The 16,267-nt window shown below is 41.9% G+C and overlaps 1 protein-coding gene across 3 annotated transcripts; it reads left to right on the top strand.

Moving 5' to 3' along the window:
- Positions 1–1,683: 1,683 nt before the first annotated feature.
- On the top strand, positions 1,684–14,048 carry RNF141 (ring finger protein 141). 3 transcript variants are annotated; one of them, XM_077179813.1, is made up of 7 exons: positions 1,720–1,793; positions 3,203–3,239; positions 3,672–3,871; positions 5,336–5,444; positions 6,413–6,594; positions 9,573–9,680; positions 11,269–14,048. In XM_077179813.1, the coding sequence occupies exons 3-7, from the start codon at positions 3,687–3,689 to the stop codon at positions 11,417–11,419; spliced, it is 735 nt and encodes a 244-aa protein (XP_077035928.1). In that variant the 5' UTR covers positions 1,720–1,793; positions 3,203–3,239; positions 3,672–3,686; the 3' UTR covers positions 11,420–14,048. The 3 variants fall into 3 exon arrangements, with proteins under 3 accessions (XP_054491811.2, XP_077035928.1, XP_077035927.1); XM_054635836.2 differs by lacking the exon at positions 3,203–3,239 and having other exon boundaries at positions 1,684–1,793; XM_077179812.1 differs by lacking the exon at positions 3,203–3,239 and having other exon boundaries at positions 1,721–1,863.
- Positions 14,049–16,267: the final 2,219 nt, after the last annotated feature.

Below are 16,267 nucleotides of genomic sequence, written 5' to 3' on the forward strand. Positions count from 1 at the left end.
ACACCAAACCCTTAACTAGAGGTAGCAGAAACTTAAGAGAAATTCTTCGTTATGTTTCTGATTTTTCTCAAGTGTTGTGCTTTTTTTTTTTGAATGAGACCTTCTCAACAGTTCTGAAGCTCCTTGATGTGCCAGAGCTGCTCAAGCACCTTGGACTAAGAACTCATCCCACTGAGCAGGAGAGCACAGTCTGTTCTTGTCACTTGATGGTAACACCACTCAGATTCCCACACTGAGGCTACAGATGTTTGCTGACCTTAGGCAAAAGGGGTGCTTGGCCCACAGGAAACACAGCAAGGTTTCCAGTCCAGCCCAATCCCTGCCTGGAATACAGGGATGCCTTTGGCGTGGGAAGTACATGTGTCCATGTGTGAACAGAAGCAGGCAGGAAAGGGAAGTACTACTCCTTTTCTCCTCTTAAAATTAAGAAAAAAAAAAAGTAGAATTAAATATTACAGCATCAGGATGTGCATGACCCATAGGATGTTCTAGGATGTCTGTTTCTCAATGGCTTGTTGTCGTTTATGGGTGTTGGGTTTTTTTGTGAAAAGGTCAGCGAGCATTGACCTTTGCCACTCACATCCACCGCCCACATCCTCCCTGCAGCCCGGGATTTGCACCAGCAGCTGTGGCCTGGGATGATCCCACTGAGCCAGGCACTCAGACTCCATTAAGCATCATTGAAATCACTATTTAATAGAGCTCACAGTTAAGAGTGAAGGCACTGTGAATCCAGGACAGTGCAGCACTGAGTGTGCATCTGCTGAGGGTGCAGCAAGGTGAAAAGTGATCCTGTTTTTGTCAGCCCAGCTATTACAGAGTTTTTCTTACACAAACCAGCTCTATACAGCACTTCTGCTGTGTGTCAGAATGGATAATAGTGTTGCCAGCAGGGCAGGGATTGTTCCCCTTCACTGCGCACTGGTGAGGCCACACATTGAGTGCTGTGACCTGTTCTGGACACATTAGGAAGGACAGTGAGGGACTGGAACGAGCCCAGAGAAGGGCAATGGAGCTGGAGAAGGGTCGGGAGCAAAATTATTATGAGGGAGCTGGGTGTGTTTAGCCTGGGGAACGGGAGGCTCAGGGCTGCCCTTATCACTCCCTACAACTGCCTGAAAGGAGGCTGTGACCAGGAGAGGCTTGGTCTCTTCTCCCGGGAAAGCAGCGACAGGATGAGAGGACGTAGGCTGTGCCAGGGGAGGTTCAGGTTCGACAGTAGCAGGAATTTCTTCACAGAAGGGTTGATTACACATTGAAATGGGCTGCCCAGGGCCGTGCTGGAGTCACCGTCCCTGGAGGTGTTTAAGGAACGACTGGCCGTGGTACTCAGTGCCATGGTCTAAGTGGCAGGGTGCTGTTCGGTTGGACTCGAAGATCTCAGACCTTTTCCAACCTAATCGACCCTATCTATGGATGTTCTGGCGGGGCCCGCTCCCCTAGGCGACAACGCCACCGCCGGCTGCCCTGGGTGCAGTGGCCTTACAGCCGGGACCGAGACAGAGGGAAGGAGGCCGAGGGCTGTGAGCGGCGCGGGGGCCGCCGTGAGAGCGGCGGCGAGGGCAGAGCCGCCCGGGCTCCGCCGTGAGAGGGGCGGCGAGGGCAGAGCCGCCCGGGCCCCGCTCCCGGCCTCGCGTCCACCGTGTCCCGGCAACAACGGCGCGAGCCGCGCGCTTGCGTCACCCCCGCGCGCCGCCGCCGAGCGCGCGCCTGCGCGGCGCGGGGGAGCGGCCGCGGCGCTGCGGTGCCCGTGGGGCGGTGGCGGCTCCTCCGCGGGATGTGCCGGGGATGCGGTGAGCGGGGACCCGCCCCCCGCCGCCCCTCGGCGCCGAGCGCAAGGCCCGGCCTGGGGGAAGCCGGCGGGTGCGGGCAGGGCCGGGCGGGGGGAGCGGGCGGGGCGGCCGTGACGCAGCCGGGCTGAGCGCGGCCCGTCCCGCGCCCGGCGCTGAGGGCCGGCACCGGGGGAGGGCGGGCGGGGCGCGCCTGAGCCGTGAGGGGCCGTGCCCAGGCCCGTCCGCGCCGCTGGGGGCGCCTCGGGGGGCTGCGGGTGACGCGGAGTGTGTGAGGTCTTGGAAGGGTGACAATAGGGAACATTTCATGGAGTGCTTTGTTGGAAGGGACTCACAGGGGTCAAAGTCCAACTCCTGGCCCTGCACAGGACACCCCAAGAGTCACTCGCATGTGCCTGAGAGTGTTCTTCAAACGCTTCTTGAACTCTCTCAGAGTTGCTGCTGTGACCACTTGCCTGGAGAGCCTGTTCAGTGCTCGACCACCCTCGGGGTGAAACTTTTCCCGATATCCAGATGTGCAAACGCCCTCGCAGGTGTTTGTCCCCAAACTTTTCAGTGCTGGGATTTAGGTGCTGAGCTCGGCAGGCCGCAGGAGGCACGGTGCTCCCTGAGAAGCTCGGGGGAGGGAGCACAAGGGCGGCAGGTCCGGCAGGAGGTGTCCGCAGGGTGACCGGCTGTGCTGCTGACGTGTGGGCCTGGGCGTGTGCTCACCAAACACTCCCCGGAGAGCGGGGCAGGAGGCGGCTGGAGCCTTACCGGCAAGGAGAAAAGTGGCTGGAGGGGGAGCATGTGTGGGAACAGAATTTAGTCACAATTCCGGCCATAAATTGGTAGCTTACTGTGGTGAAATTGCATGGTACTTCAGTATGCTCGCTTGATGTGCTGTGTTTTCCTCGTACCGTGGTGAGATCTCAACAGCTGTAAATTTTGTTCTGGGCGGGGTTAAGCGCAAGTGCTGCTGCAGCTGCCCGCAGGACAAAGTGCTGCTTTCTCTGTGGTGTCTCCCTTCAGGAGTTGGTAACGCAGCTCATGTCAGACTGCTCCGTGTGTGAGTTTAGGTGGATGTCCTGCAGTTCCTTGCCCTCACACACCTTCATCTGTAGAAGTCTTAAAAGGGCCTGACACAACTGGTTTGCTTGACGAACAATGAACTCTGCAAAGAGGCATTTTGGGGGAAGTCAAATGCAGGGGGATCAAGGGGAGTAAGTAGATAAATACTCAGAGGGCATGGCATTAATCCTTCAGCAGACTTTTGGGGAAAAAGATTTGGGTGTGAAGGAAAGATGAAGTAAGTTGGAGTTGAAGACATTTGAGCAAGTCAGTTCTGTAATACAGGCTAAAGTTGGGTGTTTTGTGTGGATAGGGAGGTCTCTAAATTGGTTTATACTGACATAGATTCCCTGGCTTACCAGTTTCAGAATGCTGTGGGAGTTCTTTTGATCTGCCAATGTAAGTTTGATGTAAGAAAGCTGATTCCTAATGTGATGTCTATGTATAAAGAGACATTTATGTGCTTATTTGCAAGCATTCTGATATTCACACGCACAAGTATTTAGAATAAACAAAGATTGTCATAATTTACCATTGTCATCTTAAGGTTTTTTTCCCATTCCATTGAATGTATTTATATATGTGTGTGTTGGAGCCGAATCTGTGTGGAAAGTTATCTCAATTTAATATAAGTATTGCTGTAAGCAAAATAGTACATTTTTAGTGAGATTATAATGTCACATTCCAGACTCTTTGAAGTGTTCTGCGCTGTTTCTGATCTAACTATTCAGTTACTTGTGTTACTTGTGGAATAATTACTGTAGGCTAAAAGAAAGTGAGGGAGTAGCCATTCACAAACACACAAATGTAACTCTCAAATATTTTTGGCAGAGACTCTACAAGTGAATGAGAACTTCTCTCTGCAAAACTGAGGTGAAGAACTTCACCATGGGTCAACAGATTTCAAACCACACACAAACTGTAATTAACAAGTTGCCAGAAAAAGTAGCAAAGCATGCCTCTTTGGTTCAAGAAAGTGGTTTCCTAACCTATGAAGAGTTTCTGGGAAGAGTAGCTGAACTCAATGATATGTAAGCCTTACTTTGCTTCTTTTTCTTTTTTTTTTTTTTTTGTGTTTTACAAAGACCTTGTGTTCAATATATTATTGTGTGCTGGTAAGCCAGAATTGGCCCAATGGTTTTCTCAAATTATCTTTCATTTCTTTCTGTTTTTATAATGGTTGTAATTACACTTCGAAACCAAAGCCTTTTCTCCTCCTTAATTCACAGTACTCTTCTTCCAGCAAGTGTTGCTCTCTCTTAAAAGTTCACAAAAGGTGGTTTAGGGTCATCTTTTTGTTAGTTTCACCTGTGTCCCTTACTGTTCTCCCTTCTAGCTGAAGAGGCAATGCTGCTTCCTCTCTGCTTGTCAGTTTGGCTAGGAAGGAGAAGCAGGAGCCTGCTAGGGACAGCAGATCTACATGAGGAGGGTGGCACCTGAGACAGAACTGTTGGTGGCCATCCCTGCCACCTCTGCAGACATGCCAGGCTGCTCCTCATTAAGGATGAGATGTATCTTACTGTCCCAAACCAGTGACCTAGATAATCCCAAACAAAAGGCTGCTTTTTTGTCCGATTTTTCATTGCCTGCCTTTGGCTAGACCAGTACAATGACAGTAAAAGGAAATGAGCAAAAAAGCAGCATTGTCATTTTTAGCCTGTATTTATGGTATACTGTGAGACTGATAAAAATGAAGTGGAAACACACACACACTGAATAAGGGCTTTGTAATGCTGGCTGTTTAACTAAAATGTGAATTTGTATTCAGTTTAGAAATTATCTGGGAGAGGGTCATACTTTCCTGAATGACCTTGAAAAACACACAGCTGTCTTCTGGGTAGACACATAAATAGATTTTGAAGAACATAACCTGATGTTTTGCCTGAGACTCCAAGCATATATTAGTATAATTCACTCTAAATTACTGTTTTTCAAGTAGTTTCTTTCTTTCCAGTGTTTACTTAAGCCTGAATATACTCTGATTCTTGTGGAATAGAATGTTGTGTCTGTGCTCCATTAAAGAAACAAGTCTTAGGTCACCTGACACGTTCACTGACTACCTCATTATTAATGTATACTAACAAAAAGTCACCTCATCAGCATATGCTGCTACTCACAGGCTTTTTTTTTTTACATACCTGTTGAGGAAATAACGTTTCAGATTGGAGAAGAGATGGTGTGATTAGTGTAATAAACAGTGAGAGTATATGTGAATTTAAATGTCTGTAAAGTACACCTGCTTGCTGGTGCTGGATCAGAAGACTTGCACAACATTTTCTGAAGTTTGCTGTGCAGTTTAAAGTGAAATGGATTGTGTATTCAATGACATCCTAAGAAAGTCATATTCTATAATTTGCTGTCCCTGGGCAGTATTGCTGAAATCTCTTTTAGGGATAGAGAGGAGACAGGTGAACCATAAATAATTGCACTTGGCTGAGGCTGCTGATCTTTGCAGGTCCAGCACATGGCTTTAAACTGATGTTGCTTTGTTTCAGTACTGCAAAATTGGCTTCTGGACAAGACAAACATCTGTTATTTGAAGTGCAGCCTGGGTCTGATTCTTCTGCTTTCTGGAAGGTGATCGTTAGGATAATATGTACCAAAGTAAGTGTGAACATTTTAATTTGATGGGCAGGTTGTGTGCACAGATTTGAGGACTGTCAGTTTTACTTGTAAAATCCAACACCTGCTACATGTGTTTTGATATAGATGATGCATTCAAAGATGCTGTTGGAGATAAAGTAAGTCTAAATGCTAAGTTTCTGCAAAAAGCATGGCAACAAAAACATAACTAAGTTTAAAGGAGTGATGCCTTGCAGTGGAGCATTTACAGCCCTTTAGTTACAAATGCAGGTGATTTGTGAGGTCAAGTAATCAAATGGTACAACAAACTGCCAACTGTAGATTTTGAAATTAGTAGTAGAAATTAATCAGGTTTTCAGGCATTATCAGTTGAGCTAGTGTGCCTGTACATAGTCTGATCCCTTAGAAAACCAATCTAAAGATTAAATGTTTTAATTTATGACAAAAACTTATGAAATTTGCTCTGTCTAATGAGGAGATTTTCCCCTCTCTATCCTATCCTTAAAGGTAAAGTCCTTTAATGATCCTGAGTCCCCTGAGCAATCTTAATATGTGGTTAAACAAGGCAACCCTCAAACTCTGTTTGAAACCAACAGTTGTTACTTTTCTGTTTACTCCTAGTTTTTGTTAAGGCAGCCATCACTGTAGGCAATTTTAAGTTCAGATATTAAATGACTGATTTTCCTGTGCTTGGATCTAAGTTCAGCCCATTTCTTTGGGTGTTAGGTCCCTACTCACACCTGAATCCATTTGAGTAGTGTTGGCAATTGCCTCGCCCTAAAATTGTGGTGCTGCCTGTGGTGTTCCTCATGCTGCAGCTGTGGGCAGTCCTGACTCTTGCTGAGGCAGATTGCAGCTTGTTAATGTGGTGAAGGACACTTAGGAAGGAGACTGCTGCCTTACATGAGAACTGCAGTGCTGTACAAACATTCTGAGCAATGCCAAGTTAAAACCTGATAAGTAATTGTAAACAATTCTCATATCTTAAGATAAATAAAACAAGTGGCATCGTGGAAGCTTCCAGAATCTTGAACTTATATCAGTTCACTCAACTTTATAAAGACATCACCAATCAAGCAGCAGGAGTTCTTGCACAGAGTGATACTTCTGAAGAAGCTGCTGAGAGTTGGAGGTCTCTGTCTTCGTGTCAGGCCAGCTTGTGGATGGGAAGGTATTTTGATACACAGTTACAGCATAAGCATTTTGGGAGTTGTGCTTCAAACCTGAACTGCAAACACCTGCTTGTTCTTGATAGCTGCAGAGCTTTGTGCCATCACAAACAGGAACAGACACCTTCCCTTGCACCAAGGAAGCTGCAGTGCACTTGGGTTAAATCCTGAAATATGGTGCTACCATACCTTAGCTTCAGTTTAGAGATCAGTTCCAGCAGAAACATAGTACATGCTGAATGTCCTGAATAAGGGAACAGGAGGAAACGGAATCAGCTGCAGCTACAAATCCAGGGGGTTTGACAGTGTTTGTTTAAACAGATTTTGTTATTGTTCCACTTAAACTTTCTCTTCCTCTTGCTTTTGGCATGTGGAAGTTCCCATCTGTTGCCACTAGAAACCCATCCATTATGGTAATAATTTAACTTGCAAGACTGAAAAAATGTGAATTGTCTCACTCATGCTGACCTTCTGCTTTGTTAACCAGAGGAAAAACAAAAGACTGAGGTCAACACCTGCAATAACTTGAGTTCAAACTGAATGTAAAAGCAAGAAGGTTGTCACCTTTTCCCTGTGTGGAAGTGTTGCTGCTACCAGTAATTCCTTACTTTTCCTGAATAAGTTCATGGTCCTAACTCAGTTTAAAGTGAGGTAGAGCTAGGTTTTACAGGAAAAGGTAGTAAATGGTAGAGTTCTCTGTGTTCACCAGTGAAGAGCTGGCAGCCAGGTATTTTCATGAAACAGCTTGAGTGTCACTCTTCAGCTGTTGAAAGGAAAAAGGGGTCACCTGTGTTGTCACTCCACAGAGCCCTCTGGTTTTTCTGTCATTGGATTGCAGAAGGTATTATTTTAATTTCATTTAGTTTCCTGTAAATTGTGAACATGTTTGAGAAAGAACAGGAAAATTGCTTTCTCAAGGTTATACCAGAACACACATTTTTCTGGAGATGGTCTTTTGCTTCAAACAGACAAACAACATAGACCCCAGGTACTTTGGCAAAACAACTTTATAAATTGCTAAAGTCAATGACGAAAATAAAAAATTTCCTATGTGAGTTTTTTTCAGTTTTTCAGACTTGGAGACAGGAGATGAGCATCCTTCTTGTTTGTAAACTTCATTACTGGAGACAGTATCAGTCACAAATGAAAACAGAGTATACTTTGCTAATATGATGAAGTTTGGTGAGCTTGTTTCTCAGCCAAGTTTTTCAAGTTACTAAGGAAAATATAAGCTGAAGCACCTTCAAGTATTCTACACCAATGAAATCTTCTGTATATTTTTCTGTGATAACCACCCATTTGCCTAAGTTCTTCTCATCTTCAGATATTTTTCAGCTCTGCAAAGTTAGCCCTCACTATCTAAAAATAGCAAGTGTTATCTGTTCAATTCTTCTTAACTTTTTCCCCTAGAATAATGCCCCATATCTCTACAACATCCACTTCCTATTCAGAGCATTCAAAATATGCCTAAGTGGTTTATACATTCTGATAACAAAGAGATAAGCATTTCCTTTGTCTGTCACTCCTTTATTTTACTGTTTCTTCAGGAACTTAGTACTGTGACTAAAGCTGACTTTGCAGAAGCTTTATAAATAGGCCTTGTATAATTGCTTGTATAGACACCAGCAAATCTCAAAAATTCAAGTGCTATTAAAGGTTAGTACTGAGAATTGCATGGGGGAGAAAAACGAGAAGGGAACAGGTCTAAAGAACAGAGTTAAGCAGGCTTCGTGGAAATTGTTGTACTCATTGTATGCAAACTGCCATCTGTAAAAAAAAAATCTGTAATTTTAAAGTATTTCTCCAAAAGCAAATTGAAAAGGAAACCCCAAGGACTTACTGGAAGAGAAAACAAAGGCATGCTGACTGCTGTTTAGTAGCTGGCTATTCTGTACAGGTCAAAAATGAATCTGTATTTGACAAGCTCCCTTAGATACCTAAGCAAAAATTGTCTGGTCAATAGTCATTAAGGCAGACTAACTCCTGAAATGACATTTTTTTCTAGAATACTATCTCTGTCCCTCAGGTCAGAACAGGGATTCCCAAATTAGGTTTTTTGGAAAACCCAGGCATTTTAGAACACTTCCTTGGTTGTTTTGGAAGTGAGCTGTGACTATAAAATTGCAAACTTTACATGTCTGGTTAGGCCAGTGAAAGCTGAGGATGCTCTGCACCTTTTTGCCCTTGAGAAGTCTTGATGGTGCCAGTATTTGAGATACTCCTGATAAGAACATTAGATAAAGATATCTCATATTTGGGGAAAAGATATAAAATGTCAACATCTATCTTGGGTAGTGAGATAATTTTTAAGCTTCCCCACCAACAGAAACACCTGGGAGTTTAACTGGAAAAGCTGTGGTAACAGTCATCTTGAGAGTCCTATATTGAGGAGCACTCATATGGAGCATATTGCAAGCTAAAATCAGCCTTTTCAATCTAGTGAGTAGTTTAGCTCCTGGCATTTTGGTGCCATCTGAAATGAGTGAAGCTGCATTCTGGTAGTCATCCTCTTGACATGCATGTTTTTGTCTAGGATATAAACCAGCACACAGAAATTTGGGAAAGTTCGTTATGAATTAGTTCAGCCTAAGGTGCAGTGACAGGAAGGCAGGTTCTTCTCCTGCCTTTAATGTAAACAGTGTTTCTGTTCTTCTGCCCAGTCATGTGATATGAAACAGTTACAACTCTCACACTTCCTTGTTGATATGAAAAGGAATTTACAGAACCCTTGACAACACCAAAAGCACCTGACACAAATACTAACACAAAAACCTGACACAAAAAATAAATGCACATTCTGGCTTAGTTTAGTTCACTGCTGACATAGGCTGGGGTGACATAAGTAGCCCATTCACAAATTAAAAGCACGGGTGTTTCTTTCTGGCCATCACTAATTATTATGAAAAATGTAATAACTGGTGTAGTTACTGGGGCATAAATATCAAACATCTGGAAGAAAACTGTGTCTTCTCTTCTGCAGGGTTAAACAGCTGACAGATGAAGAGGAATGTTGCATCTGCATGGATGGGCGTGCTGATCTAATCCTGCCATGTGCTCACAGCTTCTGCCAGAAATGCATTGATAAATGGTAATATAGATGAAAGGATATTAATTATTTTATAGTATGCATGTTTCAGTTTGATTTGACAGATTCTGTGGTTGCCAAATAATTTAAAATTGAGTAAAAGCAGACTGAAGCAGAAAGAAGGCAGGAAATTTTGTAAAAAAGAGATGTGAAAATGCTGTTCAGCATTTGTTTTTGTAATTTCTTACATCTTTATTCTTCTAAAATTGAATTGTTACAGTCTTGCTCAGAAATTTGAGAAGATGGTATATGCAATGCTGGCATGTTATGCTTCACAAATCTCATTTAAGGCTTGTTAAGACTGTGCAAATATGAAGGCAATTTGGACTGTCTGTCACTTACTTGGGAAATAACTATCAGGGAGGTTTTTTTCCATATGTTATGCTTTCACTTCAGATAAATGGCATACAATTTACTCATTTAACTATATCAGACTCTTCCAGGAAGATAGTTCTTCTCCATGGCAGCACCTTCAAATTTATAACAATGTATATCATGTGTAGCTTACAGTGTTCAGCTTCACAGTAAATTGAACACCTTTTCAGCTTCTGCATCTCTGATACACCAGTTCTTGGAAAAGTGGGAGAGAAGAATTTCTTTGTGGAGGAATACAGCTCTTGTCTGACCATACAGGCCTTCAGGGATTAGGGAAGTGTCCAGGCAGTCTGGCATTAGGGGACACAGACCTGCTCTGTTCAAAAAGGGTCTTTTGGCTAGTTAATGCAAATGGGTTTACACGTAATTTGTGCATAAGAATTTGTTTTGTGGCTTTTTGAAAGACTTACCAGGAAAGTTACTCTTGTAACAAACACCAGGCTTCCACAAGGAAAAAAACATAGTAAAAATCACTGGATCTCAGAATACAGCAAGTCATTTCTCTCTTCTGGGAAAATGTCTAACATCTATCAGCAGGACAGGGCTTAGTTTAGTGACTGTGCTGGAGAGTGGATTATACACTGCTTTGGCTGATGAATCAGCTGAACTCCTCACTAAGTTCCAGCTGCACCATGCTTTTTTTTCTTGGTCTGCAATTGTTAAGGTTGATCTCCTCTTAATTAAGGCATAATGGAGGCTCCCAGCTCAAACATAAGTGTTGGAGACTCCTGAGATGGTGGAGGGAGTTGGGACTCCAGGGGACCAGTTCTAAACATCTGTGGGCTGCATGACCCCAGAAAAGGCTCCTTCTTCTCTTTATCTTGGAAGCCTATGGAGATTGGTTTCTAAGGACCTCAGCTGAATTCCTGAAGATAGGAAGAATTAATTTAGACAGTGAATTTCCATTTAGGCTTTCTGGCCAGGTAGCTGGATGATCCTGTCTGACCTGAGCAAAGGAATAGGAGGAACATGATTCCAAATTTTCACTCAAAGAATGGAGCTGCATTCAGAAATCTTCCTCACAAAGAAAGAAGTTTTTAAACAAAAAAAGGTGGCTTAATAGGTGGCTTAATCCAGTTGATGTGATCATTCTTGAAGTTCTCACTGGGCTGGTTTTTGTTTGGGTTTTGTTTGTCCTTTTGGGGGCTCTTGTGGCTTTTTCTGGCCAGCAAAAGACCATCAGTGAAAAGCACTCATTTCTGTGCCTTCCTAACAGGAGTGACCGCCACAGAAACTGTCCCGTGTGCCGCCGGCAGGTGACTGGGGCAGGAGACTCCTGGGTGGTGTCAGAGGCCCCTACAGAAGATGACATTGCCACTTACATCCTTAACATGGTGGATGAGGCTGGGCAGCCCCACAGACCCTGACCCTGCCCACAGGCTGATCGTGGCAGAACCACTTGAAGCTTTTGTTTTCCCCAGCGTCTGGTTTCACCCCTCCTTGCCGTTCTTGCACAGTCTGTCCTTCCCTTCTCCTCTTGGCTGCTGTGAGTCTGCGCTGCTCTCCTCAAGCACAGGGGATCTGAGCAAGTCTCTGTGTGTGCAGTCCTCGTTATCGAACTGTTCTTTCAGCAAACTCTTGGATCATTAACACAGTTTACTTTAACAACAACGTTTGATATTAATTAGCAGTTCAACTACTCAATGAAGCAACTTGTAACAGCACAACTACAACTGCAAACTGCTGTTTGAGCATCACAGTGTACTGCTACAGAGATGAACCGTGGCAGATGGCTTGACCTCACAGTTCCTACCCTTCAAAGCAGTCCCTTATTCACAACTAATGTGAATAAAGATGATGAGTTAGCACTAGTGGTTATTAATTTGAAATTTTACTGTTGAAACTTGAAGGAGTCCCACTGCCTGTTCTTCAGTAGGAAGTTATTGCTGCTCTTAGTGTTTACAGATACTTAATCTGATCTGTTATGACTTTTAGTATTAATTATTTTAAATCTGTTTTTGAGAGTGTAGGCAGGTCTGTAAATGTACTTGTGCAATTCCCCTTATTCTTCTAACAAGACTTATCTCAGAATATTTTTTTAAATACATGTTTAGCATAGTCTTATTAGCTTGGAAACATTAAACAGTTTCGTACACAATCCTAAAAGCAGTAAATCAGCTTCAGTAGTTTTTGATAAAGAACAGCTAAAATTATTTCTAAACATTGGGCATATCTGAAGAGAATGCCTTTATTTGAATTAGCACTTAAGGTGTAGTTTAGTCTGATGCTGTGGCTTTATCTGCTCCTCTTGAGTTTTTGAAGTGATGAGATCAGAGTTAAAAGGTATATGAAGAGTTACAAGTGATAATCTAAGTAAGGGTGCTCTACTTAATATCTACAAGTGCAATATGCTTTTATGTAGCAGAGGGAAACTTCTTCAACAATAATGTGTCTTGGAGGAAGATGCACATATGACAGCTTGGAAAAGGGGTATCTCAACTGGAGTGCAACAGTATTTTGTGTTTAGCAGAATAAAATCTTTAAGAGCTGAGTTTAGACAGTCTAAAATTATTCGTATTCAGGAAACCCATCTTAAGCCTCTTGTGCATAAATAGTATTATGGAAATAAATGGCTACTGTAGAGAATTAATTTTATATATATATATGTATATTAACAAATACTACTTTTTCTCACTCAGTAACCTCAAGTTAAAATATTCAAGTGTAGCATTTGAAGGAATAACAGCATAAATCTTGCTTACTGTGAGACTGCATTTTTCCTTACCATACCTGTTAAAATTCCATGATGCCATAAGGCTTAAGTCCTTTTGTCACAGGTTCTGAACTAAAAGGCATGTGCACATGTAGATATGCACATTTAGGTTATTTTTCTTAATTGGCTACAAAGTAACTTAATTACATCAATTTGTTAAAGAATGTGCACAGAGTATGGCACCTGTTTGAGCTTGGTTTGTGACACCATTGTCAGATTTATCATAGGTTTTAAGACAGAGAAGCAAGGTACCCTTCATGTTTCTGTCACCTGAGATCCAGTATGGCTTAGTGTGTAAATCTGTATTTAGCTATGGAAAAATCCTTTTAGGAGTGTATATAGCTGAGAACTCTTTTTTTCCCCCCTTTCTTAAGCCATTGATAGCAATGAGATATTCTTCAGTAAATGTATGGAGTGTTTGGTTGCATAAAGGCGGTTGTTGTTTGGGCTGGAAATCGTTACTGGCCCAGGATTTCCCACTAAAACATGTGCAGATATTCCTAATAATGCACCAGTTTGGTTTCTTTTTGCTTTTTGAGGTTGCATTAGTCCATGTTCAGAACTTTCAGATAATCTTTGAATTTTTTAAACTTTTTATATCACTGGAACAGAAAGAGCATCTAAATGAAAGACTCAAGCTAACTTTATTTTTCAAGCACTTCAAGAATTATACTTCTGAACTGAGATTTTATAAGTTGACTTTCTGCTGAGAACTTACATGAACTTCTTAAAATGTAATTTTATAATGATGCAAACAAGTTGTTAATTGCAGCATAATGACAATTACAATATAAACTAATGCAAAAATAATTTAAATAGTGAAAAAGTAAACTTTGTATTCTGTACAGCTTTTTTAAATTAAGTTGCTGTAATTCACACTGCTGTGATGTAGATACTGTAATGTGTGCCTTGTAAAATATATGTACTGTATGTTATATGGAGAAATAGATACTTTAACACTGAAAACCTAATAATTTGGTACTGGTTGGCATTACTTAGTCTGAAGTGCAACACTTAGCAAACAGTTTTGGAAAAGGAATCAATCCATTGGTATGGACATGGCAATGAGTTCCAGAAGCTAGACCTTGAAAATGTGAATTACTACAAAGAGCTGTTGGTGGGGGGCATTAGAATAAATTAACTTTCCTGTGTTAAGTGAACATTTCTTACAGGTTTAATGTGAAATTGTAACTTAAACACTAGAGATGGTATTAACAGCTAAGAACATTCCACAATATTAAACTTTGTGTATGAATTGTGCAATAAAGTTACTTTGGAAGAAATGTTAGAGTTCTTTTAAGCTTAAGGAATCTCTTGGCTTTAGTACAAGAGAATTGTGAAAAATGAGTTTTGATCCAAATACAATTGCATTGTACGGGTGGTGTGGTTAAAAGTGTGGCACTGTGAGTCAGAGCTCTCAAACTTTGAAGGGTTGTATCAACAAGGTACCTCAATGCAGCTCTGCAAAAAAAGAAACTGGCTCTGATTTGACCTCTTCTAGGGACACAAATGAATTGGAACATTCTGAGATTATGGGAAAAATTAAACAACTCTTAATTCTTACAGGACAATATTGAGGAGCATGTTTGTTTGGGGAAAGAATTTTTATTTTCAGAGAAGTGTGATACACTTTTACCCCAAGTAATTTCATCATGTTTCTGATGGTATTTTGAAGTTTAAGAATGCTAAAGTTTGGAGTAGTTTTTTCTTAATTTTTCCTTGTTTTATGTAAGAATTAAAATATGTAATTAATATAACTCTTTCCTCTGTCTAGTTACTTGGCTTATCTGTTTGGATCTTTCGAAGCCAAGGCAGAAATGGGAGCAGAATTCATTAACAGATCAGGAAATTAGAATGGATAAAATGACCAGTTGACAGGCACAGCAAGGAGGTAGGTTTACCAGAGCAATTAGCAAAGCTTTATATTTACTAGGTTTCAAGTTTAGGCACCATATCAGTGTGATGGGCATGGTTCTTTTTTTTCATGGGAAATGGTGTATTTACCTTCCTTATCTTTCCTTTAAAGAAAATTCTATACATAATTAGAAAGGTTTTTAATCCATACTCTTTCCAGTTCTGGAAACCAGGCCAACCACTGAGATCTCTGTGTTACAGGTTTGAACTGAGCCATTCAGTCCCACCCCTGTAGAGCTGTATGTGCCAAATACTTTATTTTTGGAAAGAACATACTGGCCATGGTTCTTTGTGCTTTGCATCCAGCTAGATCCTGGAAGAACAGCCCCCTCAGGGAGCCCTAAGGATGTTTGATGAAAGTAGGAGCTGTATGTTAACCTACCTGGCCTTAATCCTTACACTGCATATAGACAATGCTTTGATTTTGTGTTCACACACACTCTGGAATGGAAGTAATATGACAGTAATTATTTTCTTTGGGCTTCTGTTGTTGAATCATCCATGATGATAACTTGCCAGAGGTTTTATTCCCACCTGTTTTAAATGGGTGAACAGAATTTTGCTTTATGAGTATGTCTTAAACATCAGTCATTTCAATTTTTGTTCACTGTCATTTCTTCCAATGCTTGATTCCAAGGCATAGAATTTATCATATAGCAATATTCTTTAAGGACTGAAAACTTTTCCTGCTGGGATGTGTCACTGGAATTAGCCTGGATGGGGCTGTGTGCTTTCCAGTGACCGCAATGTGTGATCACCAGGTGATGTTTCGCTCTGTGCCAGCCATGAGGGATAGGACAGCACATTCTGCTTTTGTGTCTGAGCTGCTAAGATGTTCATTAGCAGATCTGTACTTACCTCACTAACCCATCAAAATCCAAATAGTAAACACTGGGAATGGGATTTGTAGGTTTAATATTAGAAGGAATTACCAGTTTTGTGACCTGGGATAGAACCTTGCACTGTGTGTCTGCTGGAATGAAGAATACAATCCAATAGGTGATTAAATGAGCATTCTTCTTTAGTTCAAAGTGCTATTTAAAAATGCTAGGTGTTTTCACAAAGTAAACCTAAAGTATTTGGATACCTGCACCTCTGAAATTTGTATGTGGAAGAAGGTAGGAGTTTGATACAACAATCTGTGCTTCCATGCTGATGCGGTTCTGACCCATTTTAACAGACTAATGAAGCAGTGGTGTTGGTGTCTCAGTATTGTACAGACTGTGCTGTTTAACAGTGGTGTTCAGTGCTTTGAGAGGTGTGGGGGAGAAATGCACATGTTGTCATGTAGTGCAAGAGTTCTACAGTCATTACATTGCAAGGGTTCCATATTGCTAGAGTTTCACACCTCCTTGATGTTTCTTGTAGGCAGCTCCTCCAGGCACTGACTCTTCCTTGTCCTCACAGCAGCCAACTGACTCCAGTCCCCTCAACCAACCAATCCACTCTTTTATAACACTCTTCTGATTGGCTACAGGTGTGGCCTGTTAAAATCAGGCCTGCTCCTAATCCTTAATAATTGGTCAGCTGCAACACTTTAGGGGATAAGATTACTTTCTATACTACCTTTATTTACTTATGTTGTATC

This window comes from Agelaius phoeniceus, chromosome 6, assembly GCF_051311805.1.
Source record: "Agelaius phoeniceus isolate bAgePho1 chromosome 6, bAgePho1.hap1, whole genome shotgun sequence".
NCBI classification, from domain to species: domain Eukaryota; kingdom Metazoa; phylum Chordata; class Aves; order Passeriformes; family Icteridae; genus Agelaius; species Agelaius phoeniceus.

Coding starts and splice junctions, on each gene's coding strand:
- RNF141 (XM_054635836.2), top strand. CDS start 3,687: ATGAGAACTTCTCTCTGCAAAACTGAGGTGAAGAACTTCACCATGGGT. Junction 3,872..5,335: donor GTAGCTGAACTCAATGATAT/GTAAGCCTTACT, acceptor GCTTTGTTTCAG/TACTGCAAAATTGGCTTCTG. Junction 9,681..11,268: donor CAGAAATGCATTGATAAATG/GTAATATAGATG, acceptor CCTTCCTAACAG/GAGTGACCGCCACAGAAACT.